The 18424-nt window shown below is 38.4% G+C and overlaps 1 protein-coding gene across 1 annotated transcript in view; it reads left to right on the plus strand.

The window, feature by feature from the left end:
* Positions 1 to 18424, plus strand: part of LOC115217841 — a 153567-nt gene that overhangs the window by 53636 nt on the left and 81507 nt on the right. Inside the window, exon 4 of the mRNA XM_036507773.1 lies at positions 11373 to 11460. Coding sequence (XP_036363666.1) covers positions 11373 to 11460 — 88 coding nt within the window. The remainder of the gene's footprint in view (positions 1 to 11372; positions 11461 to 18424) is intronic.

An 18424-nucleotide genomic window follows, 5' to 3' on the forward strand; every position in this document is an offset into this window, starting at 1 on the left:
GTTATCCTTCCAATGGATCTCATTATACAGTGTCTAAGATACAGCATCATGTCTCAGCAGATAATATCATGATGACATTATTGGGCAACTGCTAATGATGTAGGGGATATCTTCAGTGTTAATTCCACAAAGTTTGCATCAGTTATCATATTTTGGTGTTTTGCCTGCGTCTCTGTCCCTTTTATGCATCAGATATTTGGGGAATATTCCCTGTTTCCGGATTTCAAATGCATACCCTTCAAAGTGGAAGTTAGTAATCTGTTTGTTAGTCCATGATAGACTGTTTTGGTCTTCAATGTAACTATCAATCAAGAGTTTTCTGCTAACATATCCATGCATGGTCTTCTGCTGATGTACACTTATCTTTAAATCTCATGATATGTTTGGTAGAGCTGCATGACATCTTTGGGCATGTATTTAAGGTTATCAGACAAGGAATGCTGCTTAAGGTGTTGCATTCCAAGTCTCATGATGTCATCACCTTCATGCATGTAAACTTGGTTGTGGATGCACTTCAACACTTAGTGGGAAGTATGTCTGTATGTATGTATATATGTATGTATGTATGCATGTATAATATATATTGTATGTATATATATATATATATATATAAAACTCAACTTGTGTGTCTGTGTGTGTATCTGTGTGTGTGTCTGTGTGTTTAACTTCCCGGCACATCCTTTCCTAACCAACAAATCGTAGAACCACCAAAATTGGGTCACTTAAAGTTTAGGCGAATGAAAATTGAACTGCGCTATTCCTGTTCCTAAATTCATCTTGCAATTGCAAAAATCGATAATGTGTTTGTTTAGGCCTTATCCCATGCATTGAATTGTGAACTTTACTCAGTCAGCTGTTTAACGTGAACTGTGTTCACCATGCATGCAAGCATGTGTAAATTGCATGAAGAATAAAAAATCAAGAATTGCCGTAAACATTGTAGAAATTCAGCAAAGAAATGAATTTTCAGGATGTAGCCTGGAGGGTTTTTTCGTATTAATCATTTGGACTTTGTGAACACATACCAATTGTTTTCATAACATTTTTAACACTTTGAATTAAATGTGACCATTTTGCGTTGAGTCTGCAGTTTCAATCGCTTTAACCAAATTTTAGCAGGCCAGATTTTTGATCATCATGATACATCGCCAGCGACTCCCTGAAACTCTCCCCTGAAATCCCCATTGAGAAATCTACATATATATAAAACTCAACTTGTGTGTCTGTGTGTGTATCTGTGTGTGTGTCTGTGTGTTTAACTTTTGGATCTACCAAGTTTCATTATTAAGGATGGAAAGTAGTGTGTAGCAAATCTCTATATATATAAAGCTGAAATTGTCTGTGTGTGGCAGGTTTAGTAGCCTTCAACTAACACTATCTCCTTCGAGACCCTGCAGCGCAAGTTGACCAAAATTGAGAGTATGATAGAAGAAGGCTTGTTTTTCATTCTGTAGAAGATAAAATTCAAATTGGACCATGTTAACATCAAAAATTATTTACATCAAAAAGGTGCTTTTTTTCTATGAAAATCCCTATTTTTTACGATTTTTGACTGCTGTATCACCATTTTTAGGTGTATTTCAACTGGAATTCCAATTCTAAAGGGTCGAAACAAACCCAAGCAACACCGGGTGATACTGCTAGTATATATATATATATATATATATATAGTTCCAAAAGAGTTAGAGGTTGTTAATCCAACCAACTAAGGGATAATATCTATCCAATATACTGCTGGTAGAAAACCCAATTATTAATACACAAGTTGTTTTTTTTACTTGCATGGCAATTACACTACTGAATGTAATAAATGGGTGAGATTAATTTATACAGCAATAAGAAAATGGAGGAGATCAACTTTTAGACATTATATTATGTCTATATATTTATTTTTTAAAAAAACCCATTATAACAGTATACATACATGTATAGCATAGTAAGCTTTACATATACAAAATATATATATGAAAATACCAGTAATTATTAAAATATATAACGCAGATCACAAAAGATAGGATTATATCTTACAGCTGTTTCAGCCAAGAGGCCAAAGTACCCCAATCTACTTATATCCCTTCAGTGGACTGAAGTATTTGGTAGATAAGATTTAGGTACTTGGGTGTGTCTCTGGGCTTCGTCAGAGAGTTTAGAAAGTTCATAAGGTTAAATTATAAATACAAATACATACACATATACACACTTATACATATACATACGTACACTTAAACATGCATAAACACATGTACATATATTTCTATGTTTTTATATTCATATGTGAATGCATACCAAGGAATCAATTATTATTATTGGTAGGTGTATTATATTATTCTTATTAGATAAAGTATAAACAGAGGAAGGAGAAAGTTATCAAAAGAGCAATAATAGTGGAATATAAAAACAATATTTCCTAAGATTATTGTAGTTATGTAGGAATGAAAAGGTATATAAATGAGAAATACATAAATATATATACATATACATACACACACATATATACATACATATATATTTATGTACAAACATATCCCTATGTACATACATATTACATCTTCCCTTCTCAGCATATGTAAATCTACATATAAACATAGTAAATCTACATCACTCGCCAATCACATACATCATCTCAAAAATGCAAACATACCCTATACTCTATCATGGTCCATAATAGACTCAGGACTTCCCTACCGAGGTCAGCGCTCAATCTGCAAGCTAGTTTCTCACATATGCAACCATCTAATTATATTCATTTGCATATATACACATACACACCCATACACACGTATATATGTATGATTGAGGGTATGCCTGTATGCATACATGTGGGTATTTGTAAACATTTATACGCATGCAAAATTTAGATAACTGCACATGTGGGAACAATGATACACGAGGTTTGTATTTGTAATTTATCTCTATAACTTATCTGATATACATGTATATACATCTTCACATAAATATTTTCTCAGAATAATTAACACTGCTTGACTTTGCCTTTCATCCTTTGGGGGTCGATAATTTAAGTACCATTTACGCACATGTGGGTCGATGTAATCGACTTAATCCATTTGTCTGTCCTTGATTGTCCCCTCTGTGTTTAGCCCCTTGTGGGTAATAAAGATATATATTTCCTTAATTCTTAATTCTTCATATATTTGCCTCAATTAAAAGCTACTACTACACTTAGTACTTCCTCTACCCTCATTTCTCTATCATTTATACTATAATACCTTTCTCTCTCTACTTTCAAACTACCCCCACTGACCACTGACCAATTTTTTTTTCCTTCTTTTCCTTATTCTCTTTATTCATACCTTCAGGGGTTTTATTCTTTATTTTTATTTTTACTAATCTTCTTTTTTCTTTCTCTTTAATTCTTTCTTTCTCTTCTCCTTTTTTTTCTTTTTTCTTTTTCTTTGTCATTCCTCTCTTCCTGTTTTCAATATGACCAAATTAATACACTTCCTATTTCTAGGTCAGTTTAAACACAAACCTGGAATCTGCTACTTTCTATATAAATTCCCTACTGGGAATGACCAACTTTAAGAGAATCTTACATTGCTTATAAACTTTACTTTTGGATGGACTTTACATTTGGATTAAACTCTGTGGGACTTTTGGATTTTACTCAAAGGATATTGGAATAATACACATATATACCATTATGCCTATAAAACGAATTTATGAACTCAATAACCATACATATCTTACATCTATTTTCTTTCCTCCTCCTCGCTCTATTCATATCACATTGAAACTATGACTTAACTTTTCCTCTCACACCTTCTCTGATGAAGGGATATTATTATTAATTAATATTCTAGAAACAGCTGTAAGACCTTCTATTTATAAATGCTCTAATATCTATACAGCCTTGGGTTTTTTTTATCTCATTACGCAAAAAATTCTTATATACACATGCTGACATAGAACCAACTTTGAACCCTTTATTCGCAATATTACCGAATCTGGAACTTAACTATGGTCTGTCTATAGCACTTATTCAGCATTACCTGACACCTCTGTGTCTCTTATAACCTCAACTTCTCGCTAATATATATATATATATATATATATATATATATATATATATATATATATTTGTGGCTGGTGACTTCCATGGGCATGTTGGACAACATGCTGGGGGCTTCCATGGTGTACATGGAAGCTACGGCTACGGTTCCCGCAATGAGGAGGGAACCAGGCTGCTGGAGTTCTGTGATGCGAATGATCTTATGGTCTGCAACACTAACTTCAGGAAACCTACCAGCCACCTAGTCACCTACTGATCGGGCCGACATACTAGCCAAATAGACTACATCCTTGTCAGAAAAAGGGAAAGATGGCTACTTATAAATGCCAAAACCTTCCCAGGCGAAGAATGTACCCCACAACATAGACTGGTAGTTAGTGACTTTAGGGTCAGCACTAAAAGGACGACCAGCATGGAGAAGAAGGAGTTGGAAGCTTAAAGATCTGGGGAATGGATAGAGATTTAGAGATATATTACTTGAAGCCTTTGACGAAATAGAGGGGGATATAGCTTCACATGAGGTAGAAGACAACTGGAGGTTTCTAAGGGACAACCTGCTGAGAGCCACTGACCAGATCTGTGGTTGGTGCAATTCCCCTCTAGACCCAAAATAACGTGGTGGTGAAACAATATTGTTGACAGGGCTATTAGACAAAAGAAACAGGCTTGGAAGAACGGTGGTAGCAGGGAAATGTATCAGACTGCCAGAAGGGAAGCTTAGGAGGCAGGTGTATTTAGCCAGAGGGGATGCAGATAAGAAAAAATTTGCCAATGCTCTGCGCCGTGAGGACCAAAGACTGGAGGTGTTTCGCGTTGCAAAACAGAGTGTGAGTGAGAATTGTGATGTGGTAGGAGAGAAATGTGTTCGCATAGATGATGGTTCACTTGCGCTAAACGAGGATGCAAAGAGAGGGGTTTGGAGATGCCACTATGAAAGGTTGCTGAATAAAGAAAATGAATGGGATAAAGAGAGTCTGCCGAATGTCATCCCAACAGAGGGACCAGCTATCTGAGTTGACAGTTCCTCGATAGATAAGGCAATTAGAATCATGAAGACTGGGAAAGCCCCAGGCCCATCAGGAATCACTGCAGAGATGCTTAAAATATCTGGTAGTGTTGGCTATAGCCTAGTCACCCATATAGTTAACCACGTGATACACGAAGGAGACATTCCCAATGACTGGTGTAGCAGCATAATAGTCAACTGCTACAAAGGTAAAGGTGACACCCTAGATACAAATAACTACAGGTGTATCAAGCTGTTGGATCAGGTAATGAAGGTTACAGAGAGCGTCATAGCCCAACTAATTAGAGAGAGAGTTAGTTTAGATGAGATGCAGTTTGGGTTCGTGCCAGAGAAAAGTACCACTGATGCTATATTCCTGGTAAGGCAGCTGCAGGAGAAATACCTAGCCAAAGATAAGCCCCTGTACCTGGCTTGTGTTGACATGGAGAAATCCTTCGACAGGGTCCCCCGATTCCTTATCTGGTGGTCAGTGAGGAAACTAGGGATAGATGAATGGTTAGTGAGAGCTGTACGAGCCATGTACAGGGATGCTGCTAGTAAGGTGAGGGTTGGCGACGAGTACAGTGAAGAATTCCGAGTAGAGGTAGGGGTCCACCAAGTTCAGTCCTCAGCCCCCTCCTATTTATCATAGTCCTCCAGGCAATAACGGAGGAATTCAAGACAGGATGCCCCTGGGAGCTCCTCTATGCTGATGACCTTGCTCAAATTGCTGAGTCACTATCAGAACTGGAGGAGAAGTTTCAGTTGTGGAAGCAAGGATTAGAATTGAAGGGCCTTATAGTCAACCTAGCTAAAACCAAAGTCCTAATAAGTAGGAAGGTAGAAAATCACAAACGCAGGTAGGAACTCTATAAGATGCACCAAGTGTAAACTATGGACACATAAGAGGTGCAGCAATGTCAAGGGAAGGCTAACTAGGAAAATAGTTTTTGTATGTGGCAGATGCTCAGGAGCAATAAACACTGAAAATGCTCTGAGACCAACTTCTGCCACATTCCATGGAGAAAAACTAGAAATAGTTGATAGCTTCCGTTACCTAGGTGACCAAGTCAGCAGCGGGGGTGGGTGCACTGAAAGTGTAAATGCTAGAGTAAGAATAGCCTGGGTTAAGTTCAGAGAGCTCTTACCTCTGCTGGTGAAAAAAGGCCTCTCGCACAGAGTGAAAAGCAGATTGTATGATGCGTGTGTACGAACAGCTATGCTACATGGCAGTGAAACATGGGCCGTGACTGCTGAGTTAATGCATAAGCTTGCAAGAAATGAAGCCAGTATGCTCCGATGGATGTGTAATGTCAGTGTTCATACTCGACAGAGTGTAAGTACCTTGAGAGAAAAGTTGGACCTAGGAAGCATCAGTTGTGGTGTGCAAGAGAGACGTTTGCACTGATATGGCCATGTGGCAAGAATGAATGAAGACAGCTGTGTGAAAAAGTGCCACACACTAGCGGTTGAGGAATCCTTTGGAAGGGGTAAACCCAGGAACACCTGGGACGAGGTGGTGAAGCACGACCTTCGAACTTTAGGGCTCACCGAGGAAATGACTAGAGACCGAGACCTATGGAAGTATGCTGTACGTGAGAAGACCCGGCAGAACAAGTGAGACCATAACCCGTGGCTTCTACATACCTTTTCCTTCTTGGGACACGAAACTACTTGTGAAGACCAGTTGAGGCAAGTGAGAAATCAAAATCAGAATCAAAATCGAAAGCGATCAACATCAATGGAAATTGTAGCTGTAAGGGGCACGTAAGAGAACCATCCGAACGTGGCCATTGCCAGCTTCATCTGGCCTCCGTGCCGGTGGCATGTAAAAAGTACCATCCGATCGTGGTCGTTTGCCAGCCTCGTCTGGCACCTGTGTCGGTGGCACGTAAAAAGCACCCACTACACTCACGGAGTGGTTGGCGTTAGGAAGGGCATCCAGCCGTAGAAACATTGCCAGATCAGACTGGGCCTGGTGCTGCCTTCTGGCTTCCCAGACCCCCGTTGAACCAGCCAACCCATGCTAGCATGGAAAGCGGACGCTTAACGATGATGATGATGATATATATATACATATATATATATACATATATATAGAGAGAGAGGGGAGATAGATAGATAGATATATCATCGTAGACTCTCCTTCATTAGATGACTTATGAGAGTTTGGTAAATTCTTGCCAAACAACCACACAGATGATTTCTTTATAATGATTAACTGTTTGTGTACGCATAAGTTCATTCCTCCCATCAAATCGACATTACCTGTACATGTGCACCATGTGCCACATGTCAGATGATGAAATGATCACAGAGCAATGTGAAATGAAATGCTTTGCTCAAGAATACAACATAAATCCTCGTCTGGGAATTGAACCCACGATCTCACAATCATGATTTCAACACCCTAACCACTAAGCCATGTGCCTTCACATTTATATATCTTTCATACATACACACACACACATATTTCACATATAGGCGCAGGAGTGGCTGTGTGGTAAGTATCTTGCTTACCAACCACATGGATCTGGGTTCAGTCCAACTGCGTGGCACATTGAGCAAGTGTCTTCTTCTATAGCCTTGGGCTGACCAATGCTTTGTGAGTGGATTTGATTGAGGGAAACTGAATGAAGCCCTTCATTCATATATATATATATATATATATATATATATAATATATATGTATGTATATGTATGTATGTATATATATGTATATATATATGTTTGTATGTCTGTCTTGGTCTCCCCCAGCATTGCTTAACAACTGAGGGCATGTCTGAAAGGGCCACTATGAACAGCAGTGGCCCCAAGACAGTGCCCTGTGGAACACCGCTTGTTATTTGTGTTTCCTTGTACATATATGTATATGTATGTATGTATATATATGTATATATATATATATATATATATATGAAAAGGTGTAGGTAGAAACTCTATAAGATGTACCCAGTGTAAGCTATGGACACATAAGAGGTGCAGCAATGTCAAAGGTAGGCTAACTGGGAAGATAGTTTTTGTATGTGGCAGATGCTCGGGAGCATTAACCTCCGAAAATCTGCAGAAAACAACTTCCGTCACTTTCCAGGGGGAAAAACTAGAAGTAGTTGATAGCTTCCGTTATCTAGGTGACCAAGTCAGTAGTGGGGGTGGGTGCGCTGAAAGTGTAACTGCTAGAATAAGAATAGCCTGGGCAAAGTTTAGGGAGCTCTTACCTCTGCTGGTGACTAAAGGCCTCTCGCTCAGAGTAAAAGGCAGACTGTATGATGCGTGTGTACGAACAGCCATGCTACATGGCAGCGAAACATGGGCCGTGACTGCTGAGGACATGCGTAAGCTCGTGAGGAATGAAGCCAGTATGCTCCGATGGATGTGTAATGTCAGTGTACATACTCGACAGAGCGTTAGCACCTTGAGAGAAATGTTGTACCTAAGAAGCATCAGTTGTGGTGTGCAAGAGAGACGATTGCGCTGGTATGGTCATGTGGCGAGAATGTATAAAGATGGGTGTGTGAGAAAGTGCCAATCCCTAGCAGTTGAGGGAACCCGTGGAAGAGGTAAACCCAGGAAAACCTGGGACGAGGTGGTGAAGCACGACCTTCGAACTTTAGGCCTCACTGAGGAAATGACCAGCGACCGAGACCTTTGGAAATATTCTGTACGTGAGAAGACCAGGCAGGACAAGTGAGCCCAGCCCACTTATGAATGCCTTTCCCCCCTTGGACGCAAAGACCGGTTGAGGCAAGCGAAGTCGATATAGAACCTCACCCGACGACAGACACCCATGCCAACCCCCCATGCTTGCGAAGACATGTTGGGGCAATCGAAATCGAAACCGAATTGAACCAGCCAGGATCCCTGGCCTGGTGGTACGTAAAAAGCACTATCCGACTCGTGGCCGTGGCACGTAGAATACTCCAATGCGACCGTACGACAGGCACCCATGCCAACCCCCCTTTGCTTGTGAAGACATGTTGGGGCAAGCGAAATCGAAATCGAATTGAACTAGCCAGGATCCCTGGTCTGGTGGTACGTAAAAAGCACTATCCGACTCGCGGCCGTGGCACGTAAAATACTCCAATGCGACCGTACGACAGGCACCCATGCCAACCCCCTTTGCTTGTGAAGACATGTTGGGGCAAGCGAAATCGAAATCGAAATCGAATTGAACCAGCCAGGATCCCTGGTCTGGTGGTACGTAAAAAGCACTATCCGACTCGTGGCCGATGCCAGCACCGCCTCGACTGGCTTCCGTGCCGGTGGCACATAAAATACACCAATCTGACCGTGGCCGTTGCCAGCCCCGCCTGGCACCTGTGCAGGTGGCACGTAAAAAGCACCCACTACACTCACGGAGTGGTTGGCGTTAGGAAGGGCATCCAGCTGTAGAAACATTGCCAGATTAGACTGGAGCCTGGTGCAGCCTTCTGGCTTCCCAGAACCCTGGTCGAACCGTCCAACCCATGCTAGCATGGAGAACGGACGTTAAACGATGATGATGATGATATATATATATATATATATATATATATATATATATATGTTTGTATGTTTGTCTTGGTCTCCCCCAAAATTGCTTGACAACTGATGTTGGTGTGTTTATGTCCCTGTAACTTAGTGGTTCGGCAGAAGATATTAATAGAAAAAGTACTAGTCTTACAAAAGAATAAGACCTGGGGTCGATTCGTTTGACTAAAGGACGGTGCTCCAGCATGGCCAGTCAAATGACAAACAAGTAAAAAGAAAAGGATATATATATCCTTCTCTTTCTCTCTCCTCACATACCCACCTTCCCCTTCCCCCTTCATCGTCAAACCTCCCCCATAAGCCCACCCCACCCCTACACATTCCTACTCCACCTTTCCTATCCTTCCCATCCCCCCATCCTATCCCCTACACCCTCTCCCACCTCTACCCCCACCCACATACCCCAAACCCCAGCCAAACCCACACCCCACCCATGCTTTCCCCACTCCCGCCTCCCAACAACATCACACCATACAACATTACACATCACAACACACCACCCACACACTAGCACTGACCAATTCCCATCCCCACATTTTCACACCTACACATGCATACACGCACATGTCCAGACCACCAGCCCTCTTTCACATGCACATACATACTCTCTTATACACACATGCACCTTCGTGTTGGGGGGGTCATCTTTACTTTGTTATCTCCCCTACTTCTTCGCTCTCCTGTGTGATCCTGCTGTCTGGCAGTCGCCATGATAGATCGGTAGCCACTACACACATTTTTTCTCTCCTTGTTTTTTTTTTCTGTGTCCCTTTCGAAACATAAAAGACTTTTTCTATTCCTGAGCATTATACTAATACATCTGTTTGTTTTGTACACCACCTGTCTTCGTCTTTTGTTTTTTTCATGAACTCTCCTACATATATATATATATATATATATATATATAAAATGAGATAGGGGTTGTAAATTCAACCCTCCATGGGATAACATATATCCAATATACTGCTAGAGAAGTACCCAACAAAGCTAATACATAAATGTTAAAAATTGCGATGCAATTAATTCATTTACTGTATTAGGTGATTCGGTATTATCGGATAGTTGATGATTGATTTAGATATATTTCTCCATTTTCTCATTTTGTATATATATATATATATATATATATATCTTTCTCATATGCATATACACACGGCAGTACTTCCACCTACCAAATTCACTCACAAGCTTTTGGTCAGTTTGAGGCTATAGTAGAAGTCACTTGTCCAAGGTGCCTTATAGTAGGACTGAACCTGAAACCATGTGAATGGGAAGTAAACTACCCCAGACAGTCATACCTGTTCGGCCCCTTCATCATAGTGATCAACTTCAGCTCCAAGCATGAAACTGCCCCCGTTACATCTGCCCTAGGATTTGTAGTTCTGTGCACTGCATGGAGATGTCAATAGTCCAGGTGATATTTAAAAAGCACCCAGTTTAAGCTTTGAAGGGGTTGGTGTTAGGAAGGGTGCCCAGCTTGAAAGACTGTGTCAAAACAGACACTGGAGCTTGATGCAGTCCTTGGTTGCATTAGATCTAGTCAAACCATCAATCTCATGCCAGCATAGTATATGGATATTAAATGATTATGATATATGTATATACACGTATGTGTGTGTGTAGACTAATTCAAATGATTTTTGACTGAGAATCAGAGTCCTGGCTGTACATTATAAATGTTTTACTATCATTGTCATCAACAGCATGAAGATAATGATTATAATCTTTACTATCATCATTGTCATCATCATCAAACCATTCTAAATACTATACTGTTGTTAACTTTGTTGAACTATTTTATTTTAGGCACATGTTGAAAATCCAGATCTTCCAGCAAAGTATGTCGGCAACTGCTCATCAGCTTGTAACTACAAGAAGGTGAATTTAGAAAAATGTAAGATTTTTGTTTTAGAGCTCTTCTTTATTCTTTTCTTTTTTGTTTTTCTTTCTCCTTTAAACTCCTTAAGGAATATTTTTCACTTACACACACAAACATACACACACACACACATGTACACTCATGCACAGACACCCATGCACACACACACACATATACACACACTCTTGCTCACATTTGCACACACACACTCATGCACCACACACACAAACACACAGATGTGTACATACAGACTCATTACACATACACACATGCACATACACACACATGTACACACACACATGTACAAACACACACTCATGTACACATACATGTACACACGCATACTGACACACATACACACTCATGCACAGACACACAAACATGTATGCAAATACACACACACACACAAACATGCATGCACATACACACACACATGTGCACACACACATGCGCACACACACAAAGAAATGTAATAATTGTAAGATTAATATGCTCAACTGTGAAGATCAGTATTATGAGCTCAAATTTTATTGTTCCTATTCAATCCCTGGGGAAGACATTTTCTACATTTAGTGGTTCAATTCACAGTTGTGTTGTCAGCAATAAAAAAGACAAACAACTGTAAAATCAATATCTCCAGTCAATCACATGTCATTATTGAAATTTTCAAGAACTTTTCCAACCAATGTTGACACATGAAAATGGATAAAAATGTAATACTTTTTAAAATGGCTAAAGCATTAATGTTGCTCAGAGTTTAAGAATTTGGACAAATAATTTTAGGGTTGATTTACTGAATGATGTATGCAGAAAATTATTAATTATTTGAAATCTTCATGTTTGTATGGAAAAAGAAAGAAGAATCTAGCTGCAATTATTGGCAGCTGATGTATTAAGCTGTCATGTGGTTACTGGAAGTGAGAGACGAAGAGAAAGAGAGAGAAATGATAACGACGTAAAGAGGGGAATAACATGGCTAAAGTATTTGTTGAAGTGAGAGGTAGAGAGAAAGAGAGAGAGAGAGAAAAATGTTAAATGTTTAGCAGAGGGAAATTTTAAACATCAAATAATATACATTATTTACATTATTTACAATTGACAGATATTTGTCCTCATCTTGCTTATTGCTAACACAACGTTTTGGCTGATATACCCTCCAGCCTTCATCTAGCGTCTTGGGGAAATTTCGAACCTAGGTTATCATCCCTAAGGTATTTTTCGATGTTGTTATTATTATTACTATTATTATTATTATTATTTTTATTATTCAGGACACTGCCTGGAATTGAACTTGGAATCTTGGGGGTTAGTAGCCTGTGCACTTAACCACTATGCCATATGCCTGTGGGCAATTATGGAGTGAATTTTAGGGCTTATAAATCTAATATTCTCCTATCCTTCCTTAATACTGGTTCCCCTATGCTGTTCATATCTGCACTCAGTCTGATTAGGAGGTTGTTGTGTCCTAGCATATGTGCTGCTTCTTTTAGTTTTCGAATTTTCCAGTGTTGTTCTCTGTCTATTATTTTAACTTCATCCCATAGGTGGAGTTGGTTTCCATTTTTCCATACATGATCAGCTTTACTCAATTTATCAATATCTCCCCATGTCACAGTTTGCGATGTTCCTCTACCCTTATTTTGAGGGGGTGGCATGTTTCATCTTTGTATAACCTACCACAGCTGCATGTGATGGAGTACATGCAGTTCTTAGTCATATTCTCTTCTATTGGTGGTTTTACTCGAAGGAGATATTTGCAAAGTGTTGTATTACTTTTGAATACTGTCCTGATACCATATGGGCTGCATATCTTTTGTATCTTTTTGGAGAGGCCTTTTACAAAGGGTAGACAGATGTGTACAGTTTATCAGTTTCATCCTTTCTTTTGTTCATAATTGGAGTGGAGAGTATGCTTTTGGGGTAGTTGTTGCTCATTAGATTGTTACTGAGCTTGATCATTTCTTCGTGGTGGGTATCACGATCGCTACTTATATTCATTGCTCAATGTTTTAGTCACTGAGCAATCCCTCTCTTTACACTGTATGGATGGTGGGATTTGAAGTTGAGGTATCGTCCAGTGAAGGTCGGCTTGCAGTATATGGATGTCCTGAATCCATACTTGGTACATGTTATTAATATGTGCAGGAATGCTAGCTGATTGTCTTTCTCTTTTTCCATTGTGAACTGTATGGATGGCTTTATTGAGTTCACATGATCTAACAGCACTTGGACATCTTCCTGGTGGGGGCCAGAGTATGAAGGTGTCATCAACATATCGCAGCCATAGGATTGGTTTTAGTGGTATTGATCCTAAAGCCGAATTTTCAAAGTACTCTGAAAACCCCTAATATCTTCACAACCACTTGTTCGATTTATGCAAATTTTGTTCTATTCCATTCATATTTACATTTCAGGATAACTTATTTCATAGTATTTTCCCATTATGCGCCAGTTTGGCTGGATAACATTGGAAGCAAGCAATATATACACACATATATTCTACCCTTAAATTTTCTTGCAACAAAATGTGAACTACAGTTTACCAATCTTGTCCCAATAATGAAGGAAGTCAGCTTAATGCATCAGCTGGCAATAATGCCACTATTCTCTCCCCCACCCCTTGCTCACTCTTTGCATCCATCTACTGCTTGCATATCCTTTACTTTTTGCACATCCTATCTGTTAATCGCAAGCATTGCAAATATTACATATTTCTGAACTCCGAGAAGCGGGCATTGGACTTAAAAACAATGCATTATCCCTTTCATTTCCATGTAAATTTAGTTTGCAAATATATAAATATTTATATTCTTAAACATGGGTGTTCATCATCTGAGTATTTACAGTTTTTATTTCTTTCCATGTATATCCCTATATATCCCTATATATATATATATGCATGTATGTATGTATGTATATACTACATATGTGGGAAATTCTGTCTGTGGGTGTGTTTGTGGAGTTGTTAGCTAACTCCTCCTACATCATTTTATCAATTTTGATGACACTTGACATATGAGTAGAACTCATGCCTAGAAACCTCATGGCATACTCAAATTGTTAAAAAAATTGATAATAGGGACCCTGGAAGGGATCCTTATATCTAGCCAAGGAAAATAACCCATTTATTTTCCTAAATTATTTGGTAAAAATGAAATTGAGTATTCTTATTTCTTATTATTTGAACTGTTAGAGTTGTTTTCGCAATTTATCCTGTACTACCTTTAAACAAGTAAATAGTATTTTCCTAAACAATAGGTCCACTTATTTTGGTTAGTGACTTATTCATGAATATATCAACACTAGCACCTCTGAAGGTAATTTTCTCTGGGAACACACAAAAGCCCTTTTCAGAGTTATTTACTTTGAATTGTTATTATCTCATATCTGATTAGCCAGTTATTATGTAACATGCTTCATGATTTCAGTATACATACCTTATTAGTATTTCCTCCTATGTTATATATACTCTGAGAATGCATTAAAGCCCTTTTCAGAGCTACTTTATTTGAATTCTTACTATCGGGTAACTAATTTCATGTCATTACATAACTGACCTCACAATTTAGGTATTCATAACTTATTGGGAAGTCTCAAAAATGAGATCCTGTCTAAGACAGTTCAGTATTCTCTGTAAATGCACAAAACCTGTTTTTAGGGCTACATACTTTGTATTGTTGTTATTGGATTAGTGAAACAATTATGAGAACAGAACCAAACAATAAGCCCCACTTTCCCGGGAATTACCAGGTACGCCAGCTAGTATGTATGTGTGTGTATATATATATATATATATATAAGATAAAACTTACTTGGAAAAGGATGCATGGCATTCGATCACATAATAATATAAATAATATATAAATATATGCATGTATACATATATATATATGTACATACATACATATATATGTATATATACATGCATATATGGGTGCAGGACATAAAAAAAAACGTTGAACACAATGAGAAACGAAAACAGAAACAAAAACATAGAAACAAGACATACAACATACAGAATATTCCCCTTCTTCAGTTGTCCCTGTTTCATCTACTCCATGTTTCGAAGGTATATATATATATATATATATATATATATTTATTGAAATGGATAAATGAATTATCTTGTAACGGATTATTCAAATTATAACCGATACCTGGGTAGCAAAAATCACAACAGACAAATCACGGTTGGGGTATCGCAACCGTGCCTTAGTGCGGATAATTGAAGTTTTATATATTTAGTGAGGGAAGAAATGGAGCTGGACGAAGATTTTACAAAATTCCTTTTTATTATTTTCTACATATGTTTCAAAGGCTGCAAAGTCCCTAATTTGGATTGAATAAGGAGACCATTTTGCAGCTTTCTCTTCAGGAAAATCCAGGAACTTAAATCTCCAAACAAATACGCAGCAAGCTTTTCGACAAACGCTCTCTAGGAGCCCATGAATGACACAAAACTGTCTCTCAATATGCGTTGACGTCAGGGTGAGTGAAAGCAGACGAAAAAGTCCGTTGAGATAATTCGGGGTCAACTCCCGGTTAGCATTGGGAAGGGGAAGAATTACAGAAAACCAAAGAGTTTGAATATATTCTGTATAACTAGTGTTAATATTCGAATTGTTTAAAGAATGAATGCTATCGTATTTGGGTGTGAGAAACTACCTACATGTATAAGTCATCCTCAAATTTCTTCAGTCTTGGGTTAGGTGGTGGTGTCTCCATCGACTTAAAAAGCCCTGCAGTTTCGCCAAGCCATTGCCAGTAATTTTCCCAGAAATTCCAGATATTACTCCACTGTTAACTCACACAAAGTTAGGATAGCCTTCTCCAATACTAAAAATCTCTCACAGATAATTTCCTCCCATAACAATAGGCTGCTTAATAAGACACTCTCACCCACGTTCGGAGACGCAGCTCCGTCTAATGCCAGAACAACGTGCAGTATTAATAATAATAATAATGATAATGGAACCGGCACAGAGATTAGCAATCTCCATACCAGCCATGGAGTTAATAATAGGAATAAGGTTAAGAGCAATGGTGGTGGCATTAACGTTAGTAATGGTAATAGGGATGAGAGCACTGTCCGAGTCATTAGTGTAGGGAGTTCCAATAACAATTTTAGCAGTGGGTTTAACAACAGTAGCATCACGGACATTAGCAACCACAGCGATCTCAGTGGCAGGGAATATACAGGTGATATTCCATTAAATAGTATTGATAGTGGGGTGTATAATGTCGTAGACAGCCGTAGTTCTTACAATCATCATAGTAATAAGAACGCCGTATTAATATCGGAAGCCAATCCCAATAGAATAAGGTTCTTATCTAGTAATTCCAAGATTAGAAACGCCATTTACCAATGCAGAGTTTATACTGAATCAGATGTCTACTTGTATATCGGAGCGTCATCGTCAAAATTGGCCGCCAGAATATCGAACCACTTCACAACGTTTCGCGATTTTGGAAAACAACACGCGACCGGACTAAGTAAATTAGTATGGCGTTTGAAGAACGCGAATACAGCCTTTAGACTGGAATGGTCGATTTTATCGGTGTCTGTACCGTTTGATAGAGGTAAAAGAATCTGTAATCTTTGCAACTCTGAACTTTTTCACATTTTGTTCACCCGAGGGCAATTAGTTAACTCGATTTTGCAAAACTCTTTTAGATGTCCGCATTGGCGGCGGCATACATTTCTTGCATATAATTGAAGTCTAAGATAATTAACACCTTGATGTCCTAAGAAAAGAAAAAATTTTGGAAAAAAATTTGAAAAAATTTTGAATTAAATTTGAAAGGGGAAATTACTCCCCTTTAGCGTATGAACTGCTAATTATTTAGAAACACTATCAGGGATTATACGCCCCTTGACGGCAAGTCATCTCTCTATAAACTGGTCACAGACGAACACACAGACACAGGTTTCTATCGGCTGCTTGACCATTAATAGCCGCTATATAGTTCTGCCTAGCTCCTTCCTAAACATACTGCCACACATACATAGGCGCACACACACATACATGTAGGTAGTTTCTCACACCCAAATACGATAGCATTCATTCTTTAAACAATTCGAATATTAACACTAGTTATACAGAATATATTCAAACTCTTTGGTTTTCTGTAATTCTTCCTCTTCCCAATGCTAACCGGGAGTTGACCCCGAATTATCTCAACGGACTTTTTCATCTGCTTTCACCCACCCTGACGTCAACGCATATTGAGAGACAGTTTTGTGTCATTCATGGGCTCCTAGAGAGCGTTTGTCGAAAAGCTTGCTGCGTATTTGTTTGGAGATTTAAGTTCCTGGATTTTCCTGAAGAGAAAGCTGCAGAATGGTCTCCTTATTCAATCCGAATTAGGGACTTTGCAGCCTTTGAAACATGTAGAAAATAATAAAAAGGAATTTTGTAAAATCTTCGTCCAGCTCCATTTCTTCCCTCACTAAATATATATATATATATATATATATATATATGCATATATGTGTGTGTGTGTGTGTGTGTGTGTGTATGTGTGTATACACACACATATATATATGTATTATATATATATATATATATATATATATGTATGTATGCATATATCATCATCATCATCATCGTTTAACGTCCGTTCTCCATGCTAGCATGGGTTGGACGGTTCGACCGGGGATCTGGGAAGCCAGAAGGCTGCACTAGGCTCCGATATATGTATGCATATATATATATATATAAATATATATATATATATATATATGTATATATATATATATATATATATGTATATATGTGTATATATATATGTATGTATATGTATATATAAATATATATGTGTGTGTGTGCATGTGTGTATATATATATGTATATACATATGTACTTACATGGAAAAGGATGTGTGGCATTCGATCACATAATAATAAAATAATATATAAATATATGCATATATACATACATATATGTACATACCTATATCTATATGTATATATATATAT

The sequence above is a fragment of the Octopus sinensis genome, linkage group LG12 (genome assembly GCF_006345805.1).
Source record: "Octopus sinensis linkage group LG12, ASM634580v1, whole genome shotgun sequence".
Classification (NCBI taxonomy): Eukaryota; Metazoa; Mollusca; class Cephalopoda; order Octopoda; family Octopodidae; genus Octopus; species Octopus sinensis.